The 22,758-nt window shown below is 44.6% G+C and overlaps 1 protein-coding gene across 1 annotated transcript; it reads left to right on the top strand.

Moving 5' to 3' along the window:
- The first annotated feature begins 10,222 nt into the window (after positions 1 to 10,222).
- On the top strand, positions 10,223 to 17,852 carry LOC124671254 (trafficking protein particle complex II-specific subunit 120 homolog). The gene is made up of 10 exons (XM_047207647.1): positions 10,223 to 10,636; positions 11,129 to 11,329; positions 11,436 to 11,618; positions 11,850 to 11,959; positions 12,425 to 12,484; positions 12,722 to 13,013; positions 13,589 to 13,887; positions 14,800 to 15,674; positions 16,269 to 17,228; positions 17,386 to 17,852. Exons 1-10 carry the CDS (start codon positions 10,223 to 10,225, stop codon positions 17,604 to 17,606), a joined length of 3,615 nt encoding a protein of 1,204 aa, XP_047063603.1. The 3' UTR covers positions 17,607 to 17,852.
- Positions 17,853 to 22,758: the final 4,906 nt, after the last annotated feature.

Here is a 22,758-nt window from a genome sequence, read left to right as displayed (position 1 = left end):
CGCCGACGATGATGGAGATCATGCCCGTTGATGATGGAGATCATGTCCGTGCTTTGGAGATGAAGATCAAAGGCGCAAAGACAAAAGGGCCATATCATATCACATATGAACCGCATGTGATGTTAATCCTTTTATGCATCTTATTTTGCTTAGATCGCGACGGTAGCATTATAAGATGATCCCTCTCACTAAAATCTCAAGATAATAAAGTGTTCATCCTTAGTAGCACCGTTGCCAAGACTTGTCGTTTCGAAGCATCTCGTGATGATCGGGTGTGATAGAATCAACAAGTGCATACAACGGGTGCAAGCCGATTTTGCACATGCGGATACTAAGGTGGCCTTGACGAGCCTAGCATGTACAGACATGGTCTCGGAACACGTGATACCGAAAGGTAGAGCATGAATCATATGATTGATATGATGAACACTTTGAGTGTTCGCCATTGAAGTTACATCTTGTCTCGTGATGATCGGACTTGGTGTGGTGGATTTGGTTCATGTGATCACTAAGACAATGCGAGGGATATTGTTTTGAGTGGGAGTTCACCTAGTTTTTAATTATATTGAATTAAAATTTGAACTCAATTTGTCATAAACATTAGTCTAAACTATTGCAAATATGTAGTAGATATGGCGTCCTCAATCAATTTTAACCAGTTCCTAGAGAAAGAAAAGCTTAAGAGCAACGGTAGCAACTTCACCGACCGGTTCCGTCATGTGAGGATTTTCCTCAATGGCGGAAATCGCAATATGTGCTTGATGCACCGCTAGGTGACCCTCCGGCAGAAACTGAAACCGATGAAGTAAAAGCTGTTTACGAGACTCGGAAAACTCGGTACTCTCAAGTTCGGTGTGCCATCTTATGCGATCCGGAAGCCGATCTTCAAAAACGTTTTGAGCACCACGATCCACATGAGTTAATCAATGAGTTGAAGACTATATTTGAGACTCATGCGGCCGTGGAATGCTATGAAGCATCGAAACACTTCTTCGACTACATGATGGAAGAAGGCAGCTCCGTTAGTGAGCACATGCTCGCCATGATCGGGCATGCGAAGAAACTCGGTGACTTGGGAATAGTGATTCCTAACGGATCGGGGATTAACCGTGTCCTTCAATCATCGCCACCTAGTTACAAGAACTTTGTGATGAATTACAATATGCAGAACATGAACAAAGAGTTACCTGAACTCTTCTCCATGCTGAAATCTACTGAGATTGAAATTAAGAAAGAACACCAAGTGTTGATGGTCAACAAGACCACCAGCTTCAAGAAACAGGGCAAGTCTAAAGGCAAGAACAAGAAGAGTGGCAAGAAAGCTGCCACACCTCCTGTGAAACCTAAGACTGGCCCTAAGCCTGATGCTGAGTGTTATTACTGCAAGGAGAAGGGACACTGGAAGCGTAATTGCTCCAAGTATTTGGCGGATCTGAAGAGCGGCCTTGTCAAGAAGAAGAAAGAAGGTATATCCGATATACATGTTATAGATGTTTATCTTACCGGTTCTCGTACTAGTACCGGGTATTTGATATCGGTTCGGTTGCTCATATTTGTAACTCGAAACAGGAACTAAAGAATAAACGAAGACTACTAAAAGATGAAGTGACCATGCGCGTTGGAAATGGATCCAAAGTCGATGTGATCGTCTGTCGGCACACTTCCTCTACATCTACCTTCGGGATTAGTTTTAAGCCTAAATAATTGTTATTTTGTACCCGCGTTGAGCATGAACATTATATCCGGATCTTGTTTAATGCAAGACGGTTATTCATTCAAGCTCTGAGAATAATGGTTGTTCTATTTTTATGAATAATATCTTTTATGGTCGAGCACCTGAAAAGAATGTCTTATTTCAGTTAGATCTCGATAGTAGTGATACACATATACATAACATTGATGCTAAGCGAATTAAATTTAATGATAATTCTACTTATATGTGGCACTCGTCGTCTTGGTCATATTGGAGTGAAACGCATGAAGAAACTCCATACCGATGGGTTACTTGAATCACTTGACTTTGAGTCACTTGATAGATGCGAAGCATGTCTAATGGGAAAAATGACTAAGACTCCATTCTTCGGTATTATGGAGCGAGCTACTACTTATTGGAAATCATACATACCGATGTGTGCGGACCAATGAGTGTAGCATCGCGCGGTGGTTATCGTTATGTTCTAACCTTCACAGATGATCTGAGTAGATATGGGTATATCTATTTCATGAAACATAAATCCGAAACTTTTGAGAAGTTTAAGGAATTCCAAAGTGAAGTAGAAAATCAACGTAACAAGAAGATTAAATTTCTACGATCAGATCGTGGAGGTGAATATCTGAGTTATGAGTTTGGCATGCATTTAAAGAAATGCGGAATACTTTCACAATTGACACCGCCGGGAACACCTCAACGAAATGGTGTGTCCGAACGTCGTAATCGAACTCTCTTAGATATGGTTCATTCTATGATGTCTCTTACTGATTTGCCGTTATCATTTTGGAGTTATGCATTAGAGACAACCGCATTCACTTTAAATAGAGCACCATCAAAATCCGTTGAAACGACACCGTATGAATTATTGTTTAATAAGAAACCTAAGTCGTCGTTCCTAAAAGTTTGGGGTTGCGAAGCCTATGTAAAAAAGTTACAACCGGACAAGCTAGAACCCAAAGCGGAGAAATGCGTCTTCATAGGATACCCTAAGGAAACTATAGGGTACACTTTCTATCACGGATCCGAAGGCAAGATCTTTGTTGCTAAGAACGGAACCTTTCTTGAGAAAGAATTTCTCACTAAAGAAGTGACTCGGAAGAAAAGTAGAACTCGATGAGATTGAAGAATCTCTGCTCGTTGATCGAGTAGCGCAAGCATCGGAAGATGTTCCCGTGCCGCCTACACAGTGCAACGAGAGGAAGCTAATGATAATGATCATGAAACTTCAAACGAGATAGCTATCGAACCTCGCAGATCGACAAGGGAACGTGCCACTCCAGACTGGTATGATCCTTGTCTAAATGTCATGATTGTGGATAACAATGATGAAGACCCTGCGACGTATGAAGAAGCGATGATGAGCCCAGATTCCAACAAATGGCAAGAAGCCATGAAATCCGAAATGGGATCCATGTATGATAACAAAGTATGGACTTTGGTAGACTTACCTGATAGCCGCAAGGCTGTCGAGAATAAATGGATCTTCAAAAGAAAAACAGATGATGATGGTAATATTACTGTCTATAAAGCTCGACTTGTCGCAAAGGGTTTCCGACAAATTCAAGGTGTTGACTACGATGAGACTTTCTCACCTGTAGAGAAGCTAAAATCTGTAAGGATTTTGTTAACAATAGCTGCATTTTTCGATTATGAGATTTGGCAGATGGATGTCAAAACGGCGTTCCTTAATGGAGACATTGAGGAAGAGTTGTATATGGTACAACCCAAAGGTTTTGTCGATCCTAAAAATGCCGACAAAATATGCAAACTTCAGCGTTCAATTTATGGACTGAAGCAAGCATCGAGAAGTTGGAACCGACGCTTTGATAAGGTGATCAAAGACTTCGGGTTTATACAGTGTCATGGAGAGGCTTGTATTTACAAGAAAGTGAGTGGGAGCTCTGTAGCATTCACGATATTATATGTAGATGACATATTATTGATTGGGAATGATATAGAACTACTAAGCAGATGTAAAGGGTTATTTGAATAATAGTTTTTCAATGAAAGACCTTGGTGAAGCATCATATATATTAGGCATCAAGATTTATAGAGATAGATCAAGACGTCTAATAGGGCTATCACGGAGTACATACCTGGACAAGATTCTAAAGAAGTTTAGAATGGACGAAAGTAAGAAAGGATTCTTACCTATGTTACCGAGGCAAGGTCTTGAGTAAGACTCAAGGTCCGGCTACGGCAGAAGAAAGAGAAAGGATGAGTCGGATCCCCTATGCCTCGGCGAGTAGGCTCTATCATGTATGCCATGCTATGTACAAGACTGGATATAGCACATGCTCGTTAGTTTGACTAGCGAGATATCAAAGTGATCCAGGAATGGAACAACTGGACAGCGGTCAAGAATATCTCGAAGTACTTGAAAAGAACTAAGGATATGTTTCTTTGTTATGGAGGTGACCAAGAGCTCGTTGTAACAAGTTACACCGATGCAAGTTGGAACACTGATCCTGATGACTCTAAGTCACAATCTGGGTACGTGTTTATATTGAATGGTGCTGCAGTAAGTCGGGCAAGCTCGAAGCGATGGCACGGTGGCGAAATCCTCAACAGAATCGGAGTACATAGCGGCTTCGGAGGCTTCATCGAAGCGGTATGGATGAAGAGGTTCATTGTAGAGCTCGGTGTGGTTCCTAGTGCATTGGACCCACTAGTCATCTATTGTGACAACATGGGTGCCATCGCCAATGCACAAGAACCAAGGTCACACAAGAGGCTGAAGCATATCAAGCTGCGTTATCATTCGATTCGCGAGTACATCGAAGATGGAGAAGTAAAGATTTGCAAAGTACACACCGATCCGAATGTAGCAGATCCGTTGACTAAAGCTCTCCCTAGGGCAAAGCATGACCAACACCCGAATGCCATGGGTGTTAGGTACCTTACAATGTAATCTAGATTATTGACTCTAGTGCAAGTGGGAGACTGTTGGAGATATGCCCAAGAGGCAATAATAAAAGTGGTTATTATATATCTTTATGTTTATGATAAATGTTTATATACCATGCTATAATTGTATTAACCGAAACATTAGTACATGTGTGATATGTAGACAACAAGAAGTCCCTAGTATGTCTCTTAAACTAGCTTGTTGATTAATGGATGATTAGTTTCATAATCATGAACATTGGATGCTATTAATAACAAGGTTATATCATTATATGAATGATGTAATGGACACACCCAATTAAGCGTAGCATAAGATCTCGTCATTAAGTTATTTGCTATAAGCTTTCGATACATAGTTACCTAGTCCTTATGACCATGAGATCATGTAAATCACTTATACCGGAAATGTACTTTGATTACACCAAACGCCACTGCGTAAATGGGTGGTTATAAAGGTGGGATTAAGTATCCGGAAAGTATGAGTTGAGGCATATGGATCAACAATGGGATTTGTCCATCCCGATGACGGATAGATATACTCTGGGCCCTCTCGGTGGAATGTCATCTAATGTCTTGCAAACATATGAATAAGTTCATAAGAGACCACATACCACGGTACGAGTAAAGAGTACTTGTCAGGAGACGAGGTTGAACAAGGTATAGAGTGATACCGAAGATCAAACCTCGGACAAGTAAAATATCGCGTGACAAAGGGAATTGGTATTGTATGTGAATGGTTCATTCGATCACTAAAGTCATCGTTGAATATGTGGGAGCCATTATGGATCTCCGGATCCCGCTATTGGTTATTGGTCGGAGTGAGTACTCAACCATGTCCGCATAGTTCGCGAACCGTAGGGTGACACACTTAAAGTTGGATGTTGAAATGGTAGAACTTGAATATGGAATGGAGTTCGAATATTTGTTCGGAGTCCCGGATGAGATCCCGGACATCACGAGGAGTTCCGAATGGTCCGGAGAATAAGATTCATATATAGGATGTCATTTTATGTGAATTAAAATGATGCGGAAGGTTCTATGGAAGGTTCTAGAAAAGTCCGGAAGAAACCACCAAGGAAGGTGGAGTCCCGGAGGGACTCCACCTCCATGGCCGGCCAACCCTAGTGGGGGAGGAGTCCCAAGTGGACTCCCCCTATGGGGGCCGGCCACCCCCCACATGGAAGGGGGGAATCCCACCCAAGTGGGATTCCCACCTTGGGTAGGTTTCCCTATCACATGGAAGGTTTTGGGTTCGGGTCTTATTCGGAGACTTGTAGTCCAACACTTGGGGCTTTCACCTATATAATGAGGGGCCAAGGGGAGGGGCCGGCCACCCCAAGACCACAACCCGGCCGCCCCCTTGAGTGGCCGGCCACCCCTCCCAAACCCTAGCCGCCCCTCTACTCCATAGCTCCCGCGTGCTTTAGCGAAGCTCCGACGGAGTTCTCCACCGCCACCGACACCACGCCGTCGTGCCGTCGGATTCAAGAGGAGCTACTACTTCCGCTGCCCGCCGGAACGGGAGGTGGACGTCGTCTTCATCAACAACCGAACGTGTGACCGAGTACGGAGGTGCTGCCCGTTCGTGGCGCCGTGATCAAGATCTTCTACGCGCTTTTGCAAGCGGCAAGTGATCGTCTACCGCAGCAACAAGAGCCTCATCTTGTAGGCTTTGGAATCTCTTCAAGGGTGAGACTCGATAATCCCCTCGTTGCTACCATCTTCTAGATTGCATCTTGGCTTGGATTTCGTGTTCGCGGTAGGAAATTTTTTGTTTTCTATGCTACGTTATCCTACAAGTCAAAGGGTTAATATGATTGATATGGTAATATTAACAACAAGGGCATCATTTCTTTCATGGAAGCTCATCCGAAGAGAACCAAGAAGTTAAGCGTGCTGGGGCAGGAGTAGTGTGAGGATGGGTGACCAACTGGGAAGTTTGAAGACAAGTGCAATTTGACCTAAGATTAGATGTACTAAGTGTAAGTGTGATTGTGAAAGATTAACAAGTAAAAAAGAATAAGAAGAAAATTGAAAAAAAATAAAAAATATATTTTTTCAAAAAAATATTTTTAATCTTTTTTTTAAAAAATTGAAAATTTTGAAATACTATGCCGACGGTTATACCGTCGGCACAACAATATGTGCCGACGGCCAGTCTGTGCCGACGGTGATCGGGCAGTCCCCGACCGGAACTATGCCGACGAAGCTACGCCGACGGTCACCGTCGGCACAGCCTGTGCCGACGGCCTTCCTTGCTGTGCCGACGGCTGGCGGCCGTTGGCATACTGGAGCTCTCCCGTAGTGACGGCTTTTGTGCCCGAATGCCGTTGAGTCAGCAAGCGGGCCGTATATCCTCATCCCTGTATTATTATGTGCCATTTGGAATTAAGGAATGGTTGCCAAAATTTCCATAAAAATATACCCTTTGTACACATCTTGACAGGGGCATACCTTCTTGGAGGATGTTGAGGCGGCGGTTCCGTCGCTTCCCTTCTTGCAGGCGTCGTCTTAGGAGTGCATGACCTTCACTCGGTGATGGTGGTTTGTTTGCCGAACCGCGTTGCCATGCCGTCTGCGATGGAGGATGTCGAGGCGGCGGCCTCGGATAGGTGGTAGTGAGCCGGGGCGGTGGCCCCGGAAGGCGGTGCGGCAACATCTCTATGGCGCGGGGATGCGGCTTGCCGCGGCTTGGGTGGTGGCCATGGCCGCGTGGGCGGTAGGGCTGTCGGCTCGGTCGGACACGTCCTTGAGGGGACGGTCGGATGTTATGTCGGGGCGGCGCCCCGGATGAGTTGGTGTGATGCCCGTGGTCTGCGGTCGTTTGCCCTGTGTAGCTTGGGTTGCGGGTGGACGGTCCGTGCGGTGTTGCAGCTCAAGAGCGAGCAGTGGTACGTCGGGGCGATGACCCCGGAAGGTGTTGGTCTTGGTGGACGCGCACGACGTGATGGAGCAGCGGCTCCGAATGTTCATCATCTTGGAGGTTGCTTGATCTTGGGTTGCATCGGCGATAAGGTGACTCTTGACGGTGGGCAGACTTGCGTGGCGACAACAATGGTGATGAGCAAGGTTTGGTTGCGGCAAGACCATGTTAGTCGGCTCCGTTCTGTCAGCTTCACCGTCTCCAAATAGTCGACTAGCCAATCCTCTGGATCTTGGAGGCCGTCGAACTTCTTGAAATTATCGGGTAACTTGAATCCTGAGGGGACTCGAGTTTTTCGGACTCTCCTCGTGAAGCATGGTAAGCCGCACATATCCTCGTCGTTAAGTTCCGGAGATTGCCGATGATCCCTTCGCTTTGCCGCGCTCCGTCGACCCTTGCTTGTGCTCGTCGTATCTCTTGCTCCACTTGGTCCTTCAGAGCCTGCCGTCGTTGCCGCCGCAGTCGTGGACTATTTTGCCTTGCCGTTCCTTCGGGAGGCGTTGAAACGAACGCCTGTCCCCATAGCTCCAACTCCTGCTATCGCCATATTGTATAGTGTTTCCCTTGGATCACCTGGAGGTGGTTTAGATGCGAGGATAAAAGCTTGTGTCGCCATATACCCAGCTTCTGGTGTCTTAGGGATAATGTTTCCTCTTATGTCTATCGACATAAAGGACATGTCGAGGTTTTTGAACCAAGTGCTCTCTTTCTCGCTTCGGGTATGTGTTGTAACCTTGATCTTCCTCTCGTTCCGAGCCTCCCCGTGGCTATCACCCGAAGTTCTAGATTGTCGACTCAGATCTGCCCTTCTCCGCCGGATGCGTAAGCCGCTTCCTTTCTCCTGTTCAACTCAGCCGTCTGTTTTTCCAATTCCTCGGCAGCTCGTGCGAGCCTATATTGATATGCTTGCAATTCTTCCGGTGTGGCTGTGGTAGCCATTGGTTCCGTGCCGTTCATAGCTCTCGCGGCTCTGTCCCACGCCGCTTGTGAAAGTTGAACTCTATCTCGCGGCTCGGCCCGACGTATTTGTTGCCCGTGCCTTGTCGCAGATTGGAGGGATCGACGTATGGATTTCCCGGACTTTCGAAAGCCTCGGATGTCTCCTCTTGATCTTCAATGGCGTAAATCCGATGATACTTTGTACTCGGATCTACGTTGGGTTTGGTGACATCATCGTTGAGATTGATGAAGACCTTGCCCACCGTGATAGATTTGTCGATGAAGTCGTAATCGTCGACATCGCTTGAGCCATCGCTTATATATGAGTCCGCAGATGACTCAAACGACATGTCGTTGAAGATCTTGGCGAGTTTCTCTCTTGTTCTCGGTGCCGATGTAGCGTGTCGCCGAAGTTTCTTCTTCTCCTGACTCGGTTGACGACGCATAGCTTGAAAAATCGGAATCGACCTTCGACGATCCCGACGAAATCGGAACCTCGACACGATACGATCCTTCCTTCTCGACGCGAAAGTGAAACCTTCCGAACGTCATCTCCATGGGCTCCGCCAGATATGCATATGCATCCAAACGGGAGGGTGGGTGAGGAACAAAATCGACAAGACCAGCAGCGATCTGTTTACCTCGATCCATTGTATTGCTTGCGGTTGACGATGTCGAAGATCTTGAGCGTGCCATCGAGATCAGATCCTTACGCCTCTAGTTCCCACAGACGGCGCCAATTGACAAGGTATCAACTTGTCAATGCCTATGGATTGTAGGCTAGGGTTTAGTTGGAAGTAGAGGGTAAGTAGATTTCGAAGGTTTCAGCCGAAAAGTACTCGACGATTATGAAAACTAGGGTTTGTTGACAATGATTCGATCCTTTCTTCGTCCCTCGACTCCCCCTTTATATAGGAGGTGGAGCCGAGGGATTCGTATAGTACAAATTACAGAGTCCGGGACGGTTTCTAACTCCTCCCGCCAGATTACAGATAACACTTCCTATTACAACTCTTGACTTTCCTTGATATATCTTGGGCTCCCGAATCTTCTTATTCTTCGGGTAGTGGGCCTTCAGTAAACCCCGGGTACTATCTTCGGCAGGCCCATTTGGGATGCCTATGTCACCGAATGCCATCAGGTTGGTCTCCTCTCACTGTGAAGTTGAAGCGGCCTTGGCGGTGTACGATTATCTTTGAGGGGCGGTCCGACGGTGAAGGTCCTATTTCGCAGGTCTTGTGCATCTCCTCGCCGGGTCTCGTTGTCAGAATCGGAGCTGCTGACCTCTTCTTGGGAGCCATCTGTTTTGGCATAGGCTAACTCGAGCTTTGTGTTTGTGTAGCTTCTGTGGGTAGCCAGGGTGGCTCGGTGTGTCCCTTGTGGTGGCGTGTGCGTGGTGTGGTCTTGCCCCAATCCTTGTAGGTTTTTGCCGATTTTTTTCTAGATGTGGCAAAGTTTTTGCCTCCGTTTTTTTTTTTTAAAAAAAGACATTACCATTGTGCATGCTAGTTCTTTTGACGGAGAGGGCCGAATTAACCCAAAAAGTCCCAACTAGAAGCATTTAGATGGCCCAGTAGCCTATCCAGCCGAGAGTGGCCCAGGAGCCAGCAACCCAAGTCGGCCCAGAGATGCAACTTAGATCGAAGGATCAAATCTCGCATGTCATCTTCACCACCACTCCGGCACGACCTGCTCCGTCCGCCCGTCTGTCTGTCAGATCTCGAGCTCCCTCTCTCCCCACAATGGAGCCCGGGCTGAGCATCGAGTCCGGGTCCGCCATCCGCGTGGTGGTGCTGCCGGTGGGCGGCGCGATCCCGCCGCAGTGCCTGCGGGACTACGCGGCGCTGGTGGCGCGGCACGCGCGCGTCGACCTCGCCTCGCTCCGCCCCTACTACTCGGAGCACCAGAAGAGCCCCTTCGCGCACCAGCCCTGGGACACGGGCTGCCTCCGCCTCAAGTTCGTGCTCGGCGGCTGCGTGCCCTCCCCATGGGAGGACTTCCAGTCCTCGCGCAAGGTGCTCGCCGTCGTCGGCATCTGCCACCTCCCCTCCTCGCCGGACCTCGCCAAGGTCGCCGCAGACTTCCTCGACGCCGCACGCACCTACCCGTCCGCGCTCGTCACCCGCTGCTTCGCCTTCTGCCCAACAGACGCCCAGGTACTGCCGCGATCGCACCTCTCTCCGGATGGCTCGTGTGCTCTTGGTTAGTAGAATAGAACTAAGCTGACCAGTGTTAGTTGGATGAGATCTGAGTGATCGAACCACACTGATCATCAACTAATGTACACCAATTCTAGCTCGAGGGATAATAATCATTTCGGCTGTGCAGGTTTACCTGCTTTAATTCCACTAGCATTTCAAGACCCAAAGCCATCCAGTGTGAAAGAAATAACACCTTGCTAAAAAAAAACCCATTTTAGACACCTGGAACTTCAGAAGCCACCCATGAAACATGATGGCAGCGATTTCGTTACTTACTTCACAAGCAGATTATGTAGTGTTGAACTGTTGATATGCTGCTGGTTAAATTTGAGCTGCATTAAGAATTTATTGGTTGTACCAGTGTTGTGATGATGCCCTTCTACTCTTGCCCTTTTTATCACTCCTTACTCCACTGTAATTAATATTTTGCATTGCTATCATTTGCAGTTGCTCGAGGAAAAGAAGGATGGCATCATTATGTTCCCGCCTTCCGATCAGAAATCGCTGGAACTTCATATGCTTACGATGATCCAAGATCTCTCTGCTTCGTTGCTGATGGAGTTTGAGAAATGGGTCTTACGCGCGGAGTCCACAGGAACTATTCTCAAGACACCTTTGGACTCGCAATCCAGTCTTGGCTCAGAGGAGGTTCATACTTTAGGTGTTCCGAGTATTTTGACCAGTGTATGTTGATGGTGTAAATGACCCCATACTCTATTGCTTATATAAGCCAATATACTTCTCTATTTTCTAGGTGATTAAGGCTAAGAAAAGAAGACTGGGCCGTGCACAAAAGATAATAGGAGATTATTGCTTATTGGCTGGGTCACCTGCTGATGCTAATGCACATTACACCACAGCAATAGATCTCGCAAGATTGACAGGGGATGTTTTCTGGCATGCTGGAGCTCTCGAAGGCAGTGTCTGCGCATTAGTGGTGAGTGTTCATGTCAGCACATTAGGTTTTGGGATAAACAGCATTCCAGTTATTTTAATTATGCGTCAGATTGATAGTTGGCATTTTGGTTATTGCATTTTACTCGTGATTGTGTATTCTTGTAAGTGATGGTCTAAAGATGATGGGTCCGGTTTGGGCGTCTTGGACCACTACTTGCAAGTTGCAGCACTTATGATTATTATCAGGTGATGATTTTGTTCATGTGAGCAGGTTGATAAGATGGGCCAAAGTGATCCCGTTTTGGAAGATGAAGTGAAGTATCGTTATTACACCATTATTCAGTTGTACAGACGGGCAACTCTACAAGATAATGCTCAAAGGTATCTAATTTGACGTGCTATCTTTTTTAATTTCTATGTACGAATATCCTGCTTTTAGTTGTTACATTCTAGATTCTACATAAAGTAAACCCCTTTTGTTTGCACGAATATGTGAAGATTTTAGTACTCCAATTGTCACTTATTTATGAGCTGCTGATACAAGGAACCATGCGTATTTTAAAACAGTTGTCCATTTCTTTCTCCAGTGAATTGCTGTATTAGTTAGGTTGGCCACTATTATTGTCTGGTTTCGACAAATTCATGATGACATATAAAGTGTTTACCCTTTCTTGTCCTCGAGTATGGTTTTCTCTGTTCTATCCTTCCCTCCTCTTTTACTTGTTTATTAGAGTCGTCTTTACTAGTATTCCATCAAAACTGGCCCAATGGTTGCATGCTATATTGAGCTCTTAACTTGGTGGATTTACTTAATGCACTAACACTCCACCTGTATGTCTTATCTAGAGTTTCACCTGTGAGCTTTGAACTCGAAGCTGCATTGAAGTTGGCTAGATATCTGTGCAGGTGAGTTTTCCCAACCCATGGGTTGCATAGCCAGTTTACTTTTGTCCTGATTTATTTGCAGTTATTTTTATGGAATGAGCATCCTGATATCTCTGTTGATGCTTGTCAGTCTTTTTTTAGTAAAACATAATTAGTAGACTGGATTAAGTATAAGTACTGCAAACGATCATTTTGAATGAGGTATACAATGCTTAGGATGAAGCTATTGATTAAAATATTATGTCTTTTCTTTATCAGACGTGAAGTTGCCAAGGAGGTGTCAGATTTATTAATGGGCGCTGCAGATGGCGCTAAGGCTCTGATTGATGCCAGTGACCGATTGATACTGTATATTGAAATTGCACGACTTTTTGGTTCTCTTGGCTATAAACGCAAGGCAGCATTTTTTTCAAGACAAGTTGCACAGTTGTACCTTCAGCAAGACAATGCATATGCTGCTATGAGTGCTATGCAGGTTCTAACCATGACTACAAATGCATATCATGTTCAAAGCAGGAAGACTAGCAGACATGATCATGCCACAGTGAAGGTGAGATTGTTACTTCGTGCAGCATACTGAGAATTAATTATTCTTTATTATGTTTACTTGTGTATTTATAGGTTATTTTGAACTTCTCTATCATAACTTCCTTTTTTATTTCTGTGCTGCTGCTTAACTCTTAGTTTAAACCTTGCCAATTTCCAAAATTTCCTGTCATTTTTATAGAAATATGGCCAAACACTTGGTTAAGTCATCTGAGAGTATATTAGACTTTCATGTTTTCCTTTTGTTCACTTTTGCCCTCTTTTTTTGTTTGGTTGAGGTAGGATAAGTAGGTTCTTGAGAATATAATTCATAATTAGCCTGTTAGCAAAAATATTGCCTTGATTAGGAAATGTATATGCGAGTTGTAAAATTGATGCTAACAAGTACTAATAATGTAATAAGCCAACCCACCTTTCCTTGACTGTTCAGGTATCCTTGTCGTAGCCATGTTAAAGGGCTTATCATATTTCGTATCCTAACATCTTGATAAATTAATTTCTTATTTTACATATATTGATAATAACATGTACCAAACTGTTGAATTTATAGTTTTATTGATAATGCCTTGTTTGTTCAAGGAACCTGGTGCCAGCAACAGCAATACTGATTCTGGAAAAGCGCACCCTCAGTGTGTTGTATCATTGTTTGAGTCACAATGGAGTACCCTTCAAATGGTTGTTCTGAGAGAGATATTGATGTCTTCGATCCGTGCCGCGGATCCCCTCACATCATGGAGTGCCGCAGCTCGTCTTCTTCGATCATTTTACCCGCTCATCACCCCAGCTGGTCAGAGTGGGCTAGCAAGCTCACTTTCAAACTCTGCTGATAGGCTTCCATGGGGCACACGCTGTGCGGACCCGTGTCTTCCTTTTATCAGGCATGTTACATTTTCTTCTATTACTCCCTCCATGTTGGTTTATAAGCCCATTACGTGCTTCGAGAATTTTTTTGACCATTAATTTGGTCAACAAAATATGAAATATATGCCATAAAATATATACTGTTGGAAACTTCTTTTGAATATGAATCCAATGGTATAATTTTCGTGGCATATATCTCATATTCTGTTGACCAAATTAATGCTCAATGTTTTTTCTCGAAGCACGTAATGTGCTTATAAACCGATATGGAGGGAGTACCATGTTTTCGGAAAACAAGAGGCTCAGTTTGTGGTTGCTGAACTGTGCTGTGATAAACTTATTTTATAATCTTCTGCGGAAATCTTCCTTTTATCAGGCATGCTACGTTTTCTTCTGTTACCATGTCTGCGGAAAACAAGAAAGAGGCTCAGTTTGCGGTTGCAAACTGTGCCCTGATATACTTATTTATAATCTGCTGTGGAAATATAGCCAGATAAGTAGCAAAACGTTGGTTAGGCAAATGGGATAGTAGGCATAATCTGTTCAGAAAAAAAAACATGATTATCATAATACACCACAATGCCAAAAGGAGCCTGAGTGATGTTAGAACTACTCCCTCATTTGTAAATACATGCAGTTTCTAGACACAGGCATGATCGCCAGTATGCAGCTTTCGCCTTTACGTTTGTATTAATATACTAGAAAAATAATAAAAACCATATACTATGGAAGTATATTTCGCAACAGGTTTAACAGGGCCATTTCCAGCTAGCCAACCTAAATAGTTTGCTCTATATTAGTTGTAAAAGATAGAAACTTTTGACCACACACTTTCCAAAATTTCATCTGTTTCAGAAAGAAGCTTCTGATAAAATAAGCATATTTTTTTGTTTTCTGAGGATTTATTTTCACATTCCCCATTTTTTCAGGTTGCATTCCTTACCATTTCACCCTTCACAAAGAGAAATAGTAAAGCGCAATCCACACAAAAAGGAGTGGTGGATTGGTGCAGGTCCTTCTGGGCCTTTCATTTATACACCTTTCACCAAGGGGGGAACATCTGGGAGTAGCAAACAAGAGATAAATTGGATTGTTGGAGAACCCGTCCAAGTTATGATAGAGTTAGCAAACCCCTGCAGCTTTGACTTAGTTGTTGAGAGCATTTACCTCTCCGTTCATTCTGGAAATTTTGATGCCTTTCCAGTTACTGTTAATCTTCCAGCAAACACCTCTAAGTTGGTTCTGCTATCTGGAATTCCAACACAAGTTGGACAAGTGTCAATTCCTGGGTGCATTGTCCACAGTTTTGGTGTTATTACAGAACACCTGTTCAAAGAGGTTGACAGTTTACTCCTTGGAGCTGCACAAGGCCTTGTTCTTTCCGATCCTTTCAGATGCTGTGGCTCTAGCAAGTTTAAGAGCGTTAACTTCCCTAACATTACTGTTGTTCCTCCCCTGCCTTTATTAGTTGCCAATGTTGTGGGTGGAGATGGTTCTATTCTTCTATATGAAGGCGAAATACGTGATGTTTTAATAACGCTGACAAATGCTGGAACTGTGCCAGTTGAAGAAGCAAATATTGCATTATCAGGAAAGAACCAGGATTCTGTTATTTCAATTGCCCATAGCACATGGAAGTCTGCACTTCCTATGAAACCAGGTGGAGAAGTGACATTTAAAGTGACACTAAGAGCCTGGCATCTTAGCTTGACAGATTTGGAATCAGATGGCAGCAGATCTCCAGCAAATCCAAGGAGAATAGCAAGAGAAGGAATCAATCCCTTCTTGAATATTCACTATGCTGGTATGTTGTTAAATTCTGACTCTTCTATTTCTCCTTCATCCTTTTAGTATATTACCTTCTCTCATGGTCTATGATCCTCCACTCTGGTGCATTCATACTACTACCTCTGTCCATAAATAGAACATATAGAACATATAGAACATGTTCAACAATCACTAGGGTATGATATAAACAAGTAGATCCATGTCATTGCTAATTTCCCCTTGTCACTTATTATGGGTGAACAACCTTCATGCAACTTGGTGATGAGGGTAAAATACCTGGTGGCTCTAATATGTGATATTTCTTGACCATCTCTCCTTCGTGGGACTCCTAATGTGCTCATCTCAGTTTGACGCCTATTAGACTGTTCCGATGGACAGAGCTATTTTTCTTTCTTTTTGATCATTATGCAGTTTTATTTGATGTGTTATTGTAGTGCTTGTATCTTTAGAATGGTCATCATGTTTACTATTGACCTATTACTTGGACATACTCTTGTGTACATAAATAAATGGCTCGTGTAGAACATTTTTTATTGTGACCTATTGCAGATGTCCTCGTAAGTTTTGTTGCATGGTTCGAGGACTAAATTTCTACTTCCTCTCACTTCAGGTCCGTCAACAAATCAAGGTAGTGGCGAGGTTTCTCTCCCACCTGGAAGGCGCCTTGTTGTTCCATTGAATATCTGTGTTGTACAGGGCATGCGCCTTGTAAGAGCACGCCTGTTATCCATGGAAATACCAGCCAGGTTTAGTGAATCACACTTGAAATCTGCCAGTGATAAAGACAATATAAGCAACGGAAGTGATATGTTGCACAATGACATTAGTTTATTGAAGATTGATCCTTATAAAGGAAGTTGGGGGCTCCGCCTTCTGGAGCTAGAACTTTTCAACCCTACGGATGTTGTTTTTGATGTTGATGTTTCTGTCCAGTTGGATGGGACAAATGAAAAGCAAATGTTACTTCCAGAAGATAACACTGCCGATGCGGCTTGTCACAAAACCAGAATTGACCGGGACTATTCTGCCAGGGTTCTCATACCACTTGAGCACTTCAAATTACCTGTTCTTGATGCTTCCTTTTTCATAAAGGAAAACGGAAGCGATGAGCCAATGGGGTCCAAAGCTGCCACCATAGCTGAAAAGAATGCCAAGGCAGAGTTGAACGCTTCTATCAGCAACTTGATTTCAAAAATAAAAGTGAGGTGGCACTCTGGGAGAAATAGCTCAGGTGAGCTGAATATCAAAGATGCTATTCAGGCAGCATTACAAGCGTCTATATTGGACATATTGTTGCCTGATCCCTTGACATTTAGCTTTAGACTTGCTAAAGACGGGACTATGACTGGTGATGATTCCGGGCATTCTGCTGACGAGAATGTTGGCCCATCTACTGGTGAGAGTGTTCTGAGGTGTAAAGATCCTATATCAGCTCATGAAATGACCCACATGGAAGTTCAAATTCGGAACAACACGAAGGAAATTATCCGGATGAACCTCAGCATCTCATGCAAAGATGTCGCGGGAGAAAACTGCTTCGACGAAAACAGTGCAACCGTCCTCTGGGCTGGTAATTCAGCTATTTTAATAATACTGTCATTTTCTTTCATTTCATCATGATCTGTTTTGACTTTTTGTTTCTATATTAAGGAACGCAGTTCATAGTGCCAAGTTCTTACATTATTAAGCAATCCGTTCTACTTTGACATGCTCTACTTTTTGTGTAGGTGTTCTTAGCGACATACAGCTGGAGGTTCCACCATTGCAGGAGGTGGTGCACCCTTTCTCTGTCTACTTCCTAGTACCTGGAGACTACTCCCTACAATCTTCTTCTGTTATAATTGATGCCACGGATGTTCTTCGTGCTCGGGCAAAGGCTGAGTCACCGGATGAACCTATTCTGTGCCGCGGATCCCCATTCCACATCCATGTAGTTGGTACAGAGTAGCGAACACTGTTGTTTGGTGTAGTTTAGAGGCGGCGATTTGTACCCTGACATGTGCAGAAAATCATGTACAAGAGCATTATTCTCCATACAATTGTGATTTGTTCAAGCCACTTGGAGGCCTTCCTTTGTAATACAATTGTGTGTGTGTACAGTGTAAAAGCATAGTGGAGAAATTTGTTTCGAACACTTGTGAAATTTTTGGCCTGATGGTTTTTCTGCCTGGCATTAAAATGACCATGAACAGTATGTTTCCATTAGTTTTCCATTTACCGTTGCCTTATGTGGATTCAAGGATTTTTCCTGCAAGTGCCTTTTGGATAATATAAGGTTGGAGTTTCCGTATTCCTGCGTTTAGTGCTTTGAACCATCTAATGACATCACTTTCAGGTGCATAGGGAAAAAGTTCCAGGATCAGGCCTTAAGCCCCGTAAAACTCCAACCTAGTTACACACTGACTGGAAGTTTGAAACGGTCTCGCGAGAAGCCAATGTCATGGCTACACCCTTCAGGTGCTGCGAAAGCAGACGAGGCAATAATTGTGTACTATAGTCGCACCGTCTGGGTCAGATGAGATTGTGAAAGACTTCATATTCTCTAGTCTTGGTAGTTTCTTGGCCTCTTTCCCTCTCTCTGACAAAATGGCATTTCCTTACTTAGGGTTTCAATCAGGTCCTGACGACTTAGTGAACGCAAGGACTGCACAGGTAAAGGTTTTCTCTTCTTGTCTCCAACCACGTCAAGAGGAAAGGAAGTCCCTGCACCTTCACACAGAAGACTGGCCCGTTTTATGAAGGAAGCTAGGCCAAAAACCATGCATAATGCGGTTGATTAGAATACAAGGACTTCAGGGTGCACAGACACACGTGGGCAGATGGGCTCAGAAACTTTAAGGTTTCAGACTTGGGAAGTATGTGAACTGTGAAAATGATTCATGGTGAAGTGCTAGACAGAGAGAAGGCTAAAAATCTGAGAAATACACTTTCAGAACACATTCTGGTGGGCAGGTTCTTAAGCTCAGGTGTGTCGCGTGTGTAAGTGGTGCGTGGCCAGTATTTATCATGCAACTCGCCCTTCAACTCTGCTATGCGGTTTTGTTTCTTCAGAAGACTGAACGGAGTGGAACCAAACTCAGGAGCCATGCCCAACTGGAACAAGAACACTTACACATGAGATGGGAGTAAATATTTCTTAGATTTTGGCTCACAAGTGCACAAGGCTCACCTGCGCTGCGGGAGCAACTGCCTCAATGCAGAAATTCATCAAGCTTAATGTCGATTAGCTCGCCTTTGAGTTCTTGAGTTCGCTCGCCTTTGAGCTTGTACAAACTTGATTTGCCTGAGGAGAGCCGCGTGCATCCTGCCTTCCACGTGTTGTGGCCAAAGCCCTTGTTGCTACGTACTCTGGACTCTGGAGCCTGGTCTTGGCGGCCGGAGCAACCTGGCAAGACATGACAATTGCTAAACCAGAGTGTACAAAATTGACACCATAGTGTACAAAATGGATCTGCCTAAAAACAATCTCGTGCATACAATCTTCCACCGTTCCACGTGTTGCGGCTTAAGCCCTTGTTGTCACTCTGATCTGGGCGGAGGTACATGGCAAGTCAGACATGATAAATGCTAAACCAGAGCGGAGATGAACGACAAGGCGCATGGTGATGAAGTGGAACGAATGATGTGCTTGTTCAAATCAAGGTACGCCTGTGCAATAATGCCATCGACAACAACGTTGTACCGCGCCGAAGGTACCTGGAGGCCGTTAATCGTCTCAAGGAGGGGTTAATCCGTTAATGTGGCACCTACAACTTTGCAAAAAAAAGAATGTGACACCTACAAGAACTTCTTTTGTTCTGAATTCAGAAGCTGCGGTGGACTTCAGTAAGACAGTAAGGAGATGAAGCAGGGCCCCACTATGAGCAACGGATAGGGACGAGCTGGTGTGGCCCACATTTCAGCGTGAGGGTGCGTGTGTCTAGGCCGTTTGTGGCAACTCTTGGCGTCGACGTGTTGACTTGAACTGCATTCTGAAACATCGTCTCCGTTTGTGGCAACTTCTCATCCCCAATTCCCACTTATGTTGCGCTATTAGGTGCGATCCTTCGGATAACTGATACGAAAAGAATAACGTAACTGCTGTGACTCGGCTCATTTCCATCTCTTAGAGAACATTGTTCGAGATTCATCTCCTCTCCCTCTCCACGCCTCTCCCTCCCGGGTCGCTCCCCCCCCCCCCCCGTGGCTCCGGAGGAGATCCATCTACCCCGACCCCGTCCCTCTCCACGCCTGCCCTGGCCAGGCCGTTGGCGGCGGTGGCGGCGCCCGACCCGCCAAACGGTGGAGGGCAGAGGAGGCGGCGAGTCCGGCGGCGCATCTGAGCGGGGAGGTGCGGCGGCGGGTGAGCTTGGCGCATCGGAGGAGGCAGCAAGACGACGGGATGCAGGACGCTGGTGGTGGCGGCGCGGCGATCTGGCGACGTCGCAGGTCCGATCTGGGCCCGATCTGGGCCTAGAGGGCCTGGCTGTTCTGCTTCGGACCATGCAGCGCTGCCGGGTTCCTGGTCGGGGATCGCAACCTGCTGTCGAGTCTTCTTCTCTGTAGTCGCCATGGGCTTGGCGTCGATGGCTTAGCGAGGCATACCTCCTTCGTCGTTGTCGGGCGGCGGATGGCGGCGTGGGGGCTGTTCGTCCGCGTCGAAGAATAAAGGTGGCGGTTCTATGATTATTCCAGGGCCAAGTTTGAAGATCTGTCGGATGCTTTTTCCAACCAGTCTGGGTGGATTGTCGTGTTCCAGAACGCCCTGCCGGCGAAATTCATTGTGCGAATAATGCCTGAAGATTGCTGGATAGAGTGATTTCGGTCGTGGTCACCCATGTTTTTTATCTGGTCATGCTCTGCTGGCTGTTAATATCATGGAGCTCTTTTTTTTCCATGGTGCTAGAAGAGAAGGTCAACAAGCCGAGATCGGTGAAATAGCTATGATGGTCGGATCTTGGTGCTGAGATGGAATGGTTTGGCGGTTGTGACTTGTAACCATTGTTAAAAAAATCGGCCGACTAGCCGATTACTCGCCCGACTAATCGCTAATCGTGAGGTGCCCGTGCAGAATAATGCCATTTTTTTTAGGGTAAAACAGTGGGGTAAAACCCCACTGCAATTTTTATTATTAAAAAAAATATTTATAAAGTTACAAAGCTACTAAAAAAAGCTACAAACTGTACAAGGTGTACAAGGAAAAAGAGAGAAAAGATAAAGGAAAAGAAAAGAAAAAGAAAAAGAAAGAACCTATACTAGAGAAGAAAGGAAATTGTCTAGCCAAGCTTTGTAAGCAGCAACATTTTTTTTCTTCATTCTGAAGGATAAAAGAATGAGTTCCTGTCTGAATACTGCCTTCCAAGCACCTAAGGAAGGAATCTGATCTTCAAAAATCTTTCTGTTTCTAATAATCCAGATGGCCCACGCTGCAAGGATGATGATCTCTACTGCAAAAGGAATAGATAAGTGATCCTTTATTTCATAAAGTGCCTCCAGAACTGATTGTTGATTTAAGACTTGGGGGCAAACCAGAGCCCAACATGATTGTGCAAATGGGCAGCTCCAGAACAGATGTGCTAAAGTCTCTTCCTGATTATATTGCAAGGTGGCACAGTTAAATGTTGGCAGATGCAAATTCTTTCGCCTAAGAAGATTCCTTGTATTCAGCCTGTCATGCAACAAGAGCCAGAAAAAGAACTTGTGTTTGGGTTGACAAGAGGAATCCCAAAGCCAAGTAAAGAATTTTGGTGCATGTTGTTCCCCAATCATGAATTTATAAGCACTTATAGTAGAAAACTTGTCTGAACCCCATATGTAGGTCCAAGAATCTGATTGTTGTGCCTCCGTTTGCACATTATCACATAAAGATTCCAACTGTTCAAACTCATCAAATGCCTGCTGTGAGAGGGGGAGATGGAAGAGATCCTGTAGGAATTCCATGTGCAGTACCTTACTCATAGAAATATCAGTCCTCTTGGCAAAGGAAAGGAGGTGTGGGAATCTTTGGTGCAAACAAGAATCTCCCCAGAGATCAGTCCAAAACAGCACAGTTCTACCATTACCCAAATTGCACCTTGCCATAGCTTTATAAGTATCAATAAGCTTAAGATGTGCTTTCCACCAGAATGATCCTTCCAATTTAATACCAGGTGGTTTATCTTCATTGTAGTAAGTATCTCTTATAAGATGTACCCAGGGAATATCAGAATTATTGTAGAACTTATCCAGATTTTTGAGTAGAAGGGCTTTATTTTGAGCCTCAAGGTTAAGTACTCCCAAACCACCCTGGTCTTTAGGTCTGCAAATTTTCTTCCAAGAAATAAGAGCACTTCCTTTTGCCTGGACATCAGAGGTCTTTTTCCTCCAAAGACAATGCCTCATGTATTTGATCACTTGGTCCTTAATTGTGATTGGGACATCAAGGCAGCACATGAAGAAAATAGGCAAAGAAGCAAGAACAGATTTGACCATTTGTAATTTCCCTCCATAGTTTAGGAAATCTGCAATACCACCAAGCCTTGTTTGAACTCTTTGCACAATGGGGAGGAAATATTCCAAAGATGGCTTTGAGATGCTAAGAGGTAGTCCCAAGTAAGTGAAAGGGAGGGTTCCCACTTTACAGTTCAGAGTAGCAGCAAAATGAGCCAATCTCTCTGGAGTCATGTTAATTGGCATCATGCTAGATTTTTGATAATTAACTTTGAGCCCAGTAGATATAGCAAAAGAATGTAGGATGGATTTCAAGCAAAGCAATTGGGTGGCATCTGCCTTCATGACAAGAAGTGTATCATCAGCATACTGGATCACAGGGAAGTCTGGACATGGTGGGCATGGAATTGGTTTTAAGAGTAAGTTCTGGCTCATAGCTTTGTTTAGAACAGATTGAAGAAAATCAGCTGCAAGGACAAATAACAGGGGAGATAGAGGATCCCCCTGTCTGACCCCTCTTCTCCAATAAAATATCTTCCCAGGAACACCATTTAGCATAACAGCAGAAGTCCCAGAGCTCAGTATCAAAGCAATCCAGCTAATCCATTTATCCCCAAAACCTTTAGCCTTAAGGATTTTGAGAATAGTTGTGTGTTCAATTTTGTCAAAAGCTTTTTCAAAGTCCAGTTTAA

Source organism: Lolium rigidum, chromosome 7 (assembly GCF_022539505.1).
Source record: "Lolium rigidum isolate FL_2022 chromosome 7, APGP_CSIRO_Lrig_0.1, whole genome shotgun sequence".
NCBI classification, from domain to species: domain Eukaryota; kingdom Viridiplantae; phylum Streptophyta; class Magnoliopsida; order Poales; family Poaceae; genus Lolium; species Lolium rigidum.
Note: the sequence above shows the minus strand (reverse complement) of the source record. Positions and strands in the feature narration are given on the sequence as shown.